The sequence below is a fragment of the Arvicola amphibius genome, chromosome 2, assembly GCF_903992535.2.
Source record: "Arvicola amphibius chromosome 2, mArvAmp1.2, whole genome shotgun sequence".
Lineage (NCBI taxonomy): Eukaryota > Metazoa > Chordata > Mammalia > Rodentia > Cricetidae > Arvicola > Arvicola amphibius.
In genome coordinates this window covers 107,633,767-107,641,138 of record NC_052048.2, presented here as the reverse complement: position 1 = coordinate 107,641,138, position 7,372 = coordinate 107,633,767, and the positions used below count along the sequence as shown (strand labels likewise).

Below are 7,372 nucleotides of genomic sequence, written 5' to 3'. Positions count from 1 at the left end.
GCTCTGTAGGCCAGGCTGGCCTTGAACTTACAGAGATCAACCTGCCTCTGCTTCCAGAGTGCTGAGATTAAAGGTGTGTGCCACCACCACCTGGCTAATTCTAAATTTGAGGTGAGAAAATAACTTAGAATGCCCTAAGAGCTGGGGAATATTATTTTAATCTTTGTGGTGTTATTATAAATGGAATTGTATTTTTTAAGGTTATGAGTGTGCAGGTGCATGAAAACCTCAGCAGTCTTTGATGTCTCTTCCACCATTTTTTGAGTCAGAGTCTCTCACTAGCCAAGAGACGGCCAACTGAAGGGTAGGCTGATGGCCAGTCAGTCCAGGAATCCTTATTTCAGTTTCCCCAGAGAGTCTCACCATCAAACCAGCTGACATGTTTTCACGTGGGTTCTGAGAGTCAAACCCAGCGCCTGTGCTTGTAAGGCAAACACTTTACCAACTGAACCATCTCCCCAGCCCGGTGAATTGTATTCTTAATTCAGTTTTTTGATTGTTCATTCCAAGCGTAAAAAAACATAAATGGGGGACCAAGAAGATGGCTCAGCTAAAGGCACTTGACACCAAACCTGGTGAGTTTGATCCTGGAACCCACACGATGAGAAATGATTGCTGCAGGATGTCTTCTCGCCTACACACACACCCTGTGGTGGTTGGTAAACACACACACACACTTGCGCGTGCGCGCACACACACACACACGTGCGCGTGCACACACACACACACACACACACACACACACAATACATGTATATAGTATTTGAGTATGCCTCAAAACTACTGATAATAGTGCTAGTACTGTTCGAAAATCCCTTAGGATTTTCAAAATGCAAGTCCGTGTCATCTGCTAGTAGGGATAGGTTGGCTGATATCTTTCCAAAATCAAGAGAAACCACAAGAGGAACTCCATAAAAGTGGATTCCTCAAAAATTTTTAACAGACTTTCTAGGTATGATCCCACCTCTCCAGCTTGCTGTTCCCCTCCCCCGCTTCTGGAACGCAATCTGCGTGCTTGTCCTCCTGGTTGCCATGGTGAGAGGAGCTCTGGGCGCACTCATTCTAGCAGCCAGGAAAGACTGGTGTGTGGTTAGGGGTGGGTGAACCCATGCCCATTCAGCTAGGGGATTCCGGTCCAAATCCGGGTACCTAGTTAGGAATCATGCCTGTGGTGCTACCCTCCACCGACCGCGGTCAGGACTCGCGCGTCGGGGCTCCAGAATGGCGCCAGGCAGCCCAGGCCACTTCTCGCAAGGCGCACCTTCTGACCGATCGCTGCGGGCAGGAGGCGGTGACCATGTGGCAGCCCAAAGACACTGTGCTGGACCCGAACTTGGCTCGCCACCTGGGCCGCGCCGCCTACATGGAGCCTTGGCGCTTTCGCGTGGAGATGCTGAAAGGAGGCGGCACCCTGGAGAAGCCACCGCCCGGAGAAGGCGTCACTCTGTGGAAAGGGAAGATGAAGCCCCCGGCCTGGTACGCGCGCCTACCGCTGCCTATGCACCGTGACGCGCGTGCCCAGCAGACCGCCGAGGTTGTGCACGCGCACGCGCGCGGGGCGCGCCTCACTGCCGCACGCCTGGGCCGCGCGCAGCACCAAATCAATGGGCAACTGCGGCTTTTGATGCGCCAGCGCGAAGCCAGCGATCGCAGACTCAGCGAGGTGCGCAAGGGCCTGCTCATCAACCAGCAGAGCGTCAAGTTGCGGGGCTACAGACCCAAGTCCGAGAAGGTGTGACCCTCCCCGCTACCACACCAGAGGCAGAGGTTGACGCTTCCTTCCTCAGATGGACAACACCTTCCATGCTCCATTTCCAGCGAGAACAACCCCAGGATAGGTTGGCTATGCCTCCAAGTTCCAAAGCCTAAAAGTCTCCCCTAAAGTATTACAAAACTGGAGTGACAATCTGTACCCCCAAGAAACAAAGTTAGGCCACCCGTCCTCTATAAGCCAATTAGAACAGCCAAATTAATAGTAGAAAGCAGAAAAAAAAAAGAATTAATCAATGAGGCCACACCGAGAAGAGGAACAAAGAGATTCATTCAGTGACCCTCTTCTGTCCATCTTCGTAGTCCTCAGAGAGATTAAAATTTAAAGAAGGAGCCAGGATGTCCACATCTAAGTAGTCTAAGTCAAGCTGGTCCTGCTCATCGCTGACATTTTGACTCAGCTCTGTCTCCCCAACAAGGTGGTCTGACCAGCAGTATTGTGTGAACTCCCTTTCTGGAATGAAGAGTTCTCCTCCAGCAGGCGCCAGGCCTTTTCCTTCTTTCAGTATGAGGGATCTGGAGTAAATTCCAATTTCTTGGGGTTCATTGATAGACTGAAGGACACAAGTGTCTCTTCAGAATATCTCCATTTCTGTCAGGCTGCTTACAAAATGATAAAATCCCCAGCCCCTTTAACCAATAGACAAACTGTTCTAAATCCTTCCTGAGTCACAGGGCATGAAAATCTTCCCAACAAGGAAAATCCACAGCCCCAAGTCTGAACATCAAAGCACCCCTACCCATTCTCCAACAGTTCCTCAGGCCCACAAGGTCTGCCTTAAGTACAAGGTCATGATGCCCCAACTTCACGGGAGAAATACCCACCCTCATAAGGGTACTTGATGACACTGTGGTTCTCAAACCAGATAAACCACAATCCCATACAAAATGGAAGTATCAGCACTCGGGAGGCAGAGACAGGCGAATCTCTGTGAGTTTGAGGGCAGCCTGGTCTACAAGAGCTAGTTCCAGGACACGCTCCAAAGCCACAGAGAAACCCTGTCTCAAAAAAAAAAATGGAAAATAAAGCCCACCACTGAGCTAGGGAGATAAGTCAGTGGGTAAGAACCCTTGCTGCGCCAACATGAGGACCTGAGTTTGAACACTCACTTGACTGAGACTGCCGGTAGCCCCAGAAGGCCGGAACTTAGCCCAGTGATCAATTTTAAAAAGTCCCGGACCCGGGCTAGAGAGATGTCTCAAAACCTTTAAAGGCTAGGCTCACAACCAAAAATATAAAAGGCCCCAGACCCACTCCCCACTCCCAATGGAGTGAAACTCCTCCAATTGCAAGTTCCAAGCTCTGCAGTTCACAAGGATGTGATGTCCTCTCCACTATGAACGATAACTCCCCACTTCCAGCCTTCTCCTGAGAGTAATTCTCCCCTTGTTTTCTAGATTCCAGACAAGGCTGACAGCATGCTGGTCTGGGAGAAAGAGGAGCTGAAGTCCATGAAGAGAAAAATGGAGAAAGACATGGAGAAATCGGAGACCTTGCTCAAGGTTAGGGGGTACTGGAGAGGGACACCTGGATGCCTAAGGCACAAACTGCTCTGACCTAAGTGGGGATGAATATGGTCAAAGTACATTGTGTACAGTTATAAAAATGTCACAGTGAAACCTGCTGTGTAAAATTAGTATAAAAACTTTTTGGTTTCTCGAGACAGGGCTTCTCTGTACAGTCCTGGCTGTCCTGGAACTGACTGTAGATCAGGCTGTCCTTGAACACAGAGATCCACCTGCCTCTTCCTCCAGAGTGCTAGGATTAAAGGTGTGCACCACTACTGCCCAGAAATAAAAAACGTTTAAAAAAAAAAAAACACAGCAAATAACTAAATAGCCCTCTTCTCCTGATATCCAACTGCTAGTCAGTTTTGTCTACAGACTCCTCTAGGTAGGAATGGTATCTGACCAATTTGTCCCTGTTAGCAGGGCACCGAGCCCCCACTCAGCATACTCTAGCACACAGAAGAAACTTGACGAATATTTAGGTTCATGTAGAAAAAACATTATTTTCTGAAGTACCGGGATTGAACACACTGAGTTCTATCACAGGACCACTTTTTGATTATTTTAAATGGTGAATATATTGGAAAGGGAGGTTGTACATGTCGTGTAGGTGCCCCTAGGAAGCCATGCATCAATTGTTCATGAAGCTGGAACAGACAGTTGTGAGCTACCCAATATGGGTTCTCTCCTTTCACCGTATAGGCCCTAGGTATGGAACTCAGGTCGTCAGAATTAGCTGCAGGCACCTTTACCTGCTAAGCCATTTTATGAGCCCTTGGTAGGCTTTTTCTTGGTACAATGTCTTCCGCCTTGTGTTCTGTATGCCCTGTCATAACTACTCACAGAGGCCAGAGCAGTCACCAGAACCAGTGTGCCCAGGAACAGGCTTAAATTGTGTACTGATTTAAATAAATAAATAAATAAGGGGCTGGAGAGGCAGTTCAATGGTTAAGAGCACTGGCTGCTCTTCCAGAGGTCCTGAATTCAATTATCAGCAAGCACACGGTGGCTTACAATCATCTATAATGGGATCTGATTCCCATTCTGGCATTCAGGCATACATACAGATAGGGCACTCATATACATAAATAAATATGTCTTCTTTTTCTGCTTAAGAAATAAAAATCAAAGCAGACACCAGTCTATAGACTGTAATTTGCTACCGCCCCCCCCCCCAAAAACCCAAGAATGTGCAAAACTATCAGCTTGGTTCAGGGGACAAAGAAAAAAGGCACCAGGAAAAAGCACCTGTTTCCAAAAGCCTCTCCAGCATCTAGGTGGGAGATGTGTTTACAATGATATTTACATATGCAAAAAGACTTCTATTTTGATGAAGTTAGTCTTCACTTTAACAATGAGCTGAGTCAGCTTTTGTGTTTTGGGGTGGCTTCAGCCCTACCCTCAACCCCCAAGCTGATTTTCTTCCTTCTTTCTCTGGCTCTCAGGCTCTGGCCTCCTGCCGGGACAATCTGGACTTCTACTATCAGGAAAGGCTTCAAGCTGTGGATCTCATGAACCAGCCGCTGGACAAGGTTCTGGAGCAAGCTGGCCGCCACTCCTGGGTGGACATCACCCGACCCCCAACTCCTCGAACTCAGGGCCTGAAAACACCTCCCCCTGACCCTGTGGGCACATACACCCCAGGTAGGCACCACGGGAAGGTGTCTGCTAAACCTACATCTTCCTTTAACTAACTGTTCCTTTAGTACACAGCTTTGCTTGACCTCTTTCCCTGGACGCTTCCAATAACACCCATACATTCACAGGTTCCACTTCAAAAGAAGTCAATCCAAGGCACAATTTAAATCATCCTCAGTTACTAGCCCTTACCTGGGTATTCTCCCAGTCCTTCACCCATGGCCCTTCACCCTTGGCCTACCACCATCCTAGAAAGAGTAGGGAGAAGAGAGAGATAGCAGCCTGTGGCCCCCATCTACATCCTGTGCTTTCACAGCCTGTGCTAGGGCCTTGTTTGAAGCCAAGCGCTTGTTGATGGAGTCCAAAGACACCTTAGCGGAGATGGCAAAGAATGAGGTGGACATTCAAAATCAGCAACAGGAGATCAGCGACCGCGTATGCGGCACACTGGTGCAGAAGATGCGTGAGACCTCGGAGTTGAAGGTGCCCAGGCAACCTGGAGAGGCTCCAGAGGGTGGCTTCTGCTGGAGTAGGTGGGGAAGGAAGGGACAGTGGCTCAGTTGGAGACCTCTGTGTTCCCCCATCTGCAGGAAAGAATGACCATGACTTTAGGGCTAATGAGGGGAACTATCCACCGGTGCATGAAATTCAGTCAAGAGATGTATGTCACGAGGGGCCTTATCAAGGTAAGGTTTGAGGGAGAATTCTATAGGAAGGGGATGGGGGAGTGCACGTATGCACTAGGCTCAGCCTCACTGTTCCCCACAACAAACTCTGCCAGGGTCCTCTGTTGAAAAGAAATCTAGAGGCTCGAGAGAAGCTGAACAGACCCTTGGTTCGCATGTATCAGAGACACGTGGGCACCCAGCTCCCGGAGGCTACGCGCCTTGCCCAGGTATGCTTCTCGGGATGGTGGGGGCCACTGTCCTGCTAAGCTCCCTTCCCCTTCCCCAAGTACACCTGACCGAGGAAGAACTGCTGGCCGCAGGACTGCCACCGACAGCTTTTCAAACGTTGCTGCACACCATTCTGGGTTTGGCCCTCCCACAGTCCAGTCTGAAACTCTTAGCATACGTTGCTCAGATGTGTTCCACTGTTCCTGGAGCGTCCTGCTGTAAGAGCATCCCTTCCCTCAGCCATCTCAGTCATTTATGCGTGTGTTGTGTTTTGTTGTTTTTTCACACGAACCTGGGGTAGCTTGTTTTTTCCTGGGACCTCTGCAACTGACATCTACCTCCTCGGCTAGGCTTTTTCGAAAGCGGGGACCTTTCAGGTGCACACCTAGCAAGTGTTAACATCTGCCCCCTGCATAGAATTCTGACCCTCTTCACATCTACTCTAGGCTTATGCCTGCCCGATATAGCACTAGCTCAAGGCTCTGGGTTTAGCTCGCTAGTCCTCCAGCACTGCCCACTCTCTTCCCAGCACAACCCCTTCTTCCCCAACACCAGCCAATATTTCCCCAACCTAAGTCTCCTCAGCGAGACCCCGCTCCACCCGCAACACATCCCCTCCCAAGTTTGGCTACACTCCACCTCAGAACAGCCCCCACCTCCCCCAGCACTGCCTAGATCCTCCTCAGAAAGACTGTGCTAGCTCCTATACTTCCTTAAAAGCCCCACCCCTGCGCAGAACGCCCACGCCCCTTCTCCACAAGACCAGAGCCTCCACAGCACACCTGCTGACCTGTCCCTTTTAAAGCACTGTTCCTCCCCTTGCAAAGCCCTTTGCTCCTTTGCCAGGACCTGCCCCTCCCAGTGCAGCCTAGCCACCTCCTCGCCGAGGCCCCGCCCTTCCCCAGCAAGAATGCTGCCCTCTCTTTCTCCAGGGTACTGACAAGCTGATGCGCCACAACTTGCACATGGAAAAGAATTTAGAAGAGCTCCGCGTAACACACGACAACCTCGCCTGGAGCCTCAGCTGCAAAAAGACAGGACATGACGTCGACTACGATGTCGTGCGCCTGCGCCTGCGCCAGCGCCACCCGCATGTGTGCTATGCGCAGGCACAGAACCTGGTCAACGACTGGGACCCTCGCACACCACCGCGGAACCGAACCAGTACTGTCCCCAAGTGACCACAGCTGGCTTTGTGCTCAGACGACTGGAGCTACATAGCTACATAGCTCTCCCTCCCCTCTGACTCATCTTCCCTTCAAACGCCCTCTAGCAGAACTATAATTAAAGATATTGTCACTTATTAGGCACCTACTTATGTCAATCGTGCCACAAAACCTAATGTGCACTTGCTGTCAGATTGTTAGGATCCAAATCCAGGTCCCTGGTTTCAAGCTGCGTGGCTTTGGGGCACGCACACACTGTCCTTCTCCAACCTCAGTCGCTCTGGCCTGTAAAGTGAGTATTACAGCCCCTGTTCTGAATGGTTGTGATAAGAACAGATGGATATATCTGTAGAAAGTCGGTAGCATAGCTACTCCCTATCGGAACTTGAGCAG

At 50.1% G+C, this 7,372-nt stretch overlaps 1 protein-coding gene across 1 annotated transcript; it reads left to right on the top strand.

Annotated features, from left to right (window-relative positions):
* Window positions 1–1,162: 1,162 nt before the first annotated feature.
* On the top strand, window positions 1,163–6,994 carry Ccdc105 (coiled-coil domain containing 105). Its single transcript, XM_038317835.1, has 7 exons — window positions 1,163–1,732; window positions 3,169–3,273; window positions 4,725–4,923; window positions 5,234–5,400; window positions 5,508–5,603; window positions 5,699–5,812; window positions 6,746–6,994. The coding sequence occupies exons 1-7, from the start codon at window positions 1,163–1,165 to the stop codon at window positions 6,992–6,994; spliced, it is 1,500 nt and encodes a 499-aa protein (XP_038173763.1).
* Window positions 6,995–7,372: the final 378 nt, after the last annotated feature.

Bases quoted from the DNA above. Each gene is read 5' to 3' on its own strand.
- Ccdc105 (XM_038317835.1), top strand. From the start codon at position 1,163: ATGCCTGTGGTGCTACCCTCCACCGACCGCGGTCAGGACTCGCGCGTC. The intron at 1,733-3,168 runs GTGTGACCCTCC...CTTGTTTTCTAG, and splicing joins ACAGACCCAAGTCCGAGAAG to ATTCCAGACAAGGCTGACAG. The intron at 5,604-5,698 runs GTAAGGTTTGAG...AAACTCTGCCAG, and splicing joins TCACGAGGGGCCTTATCAAG to GGTCCTCTGTTGAAAAGAAA.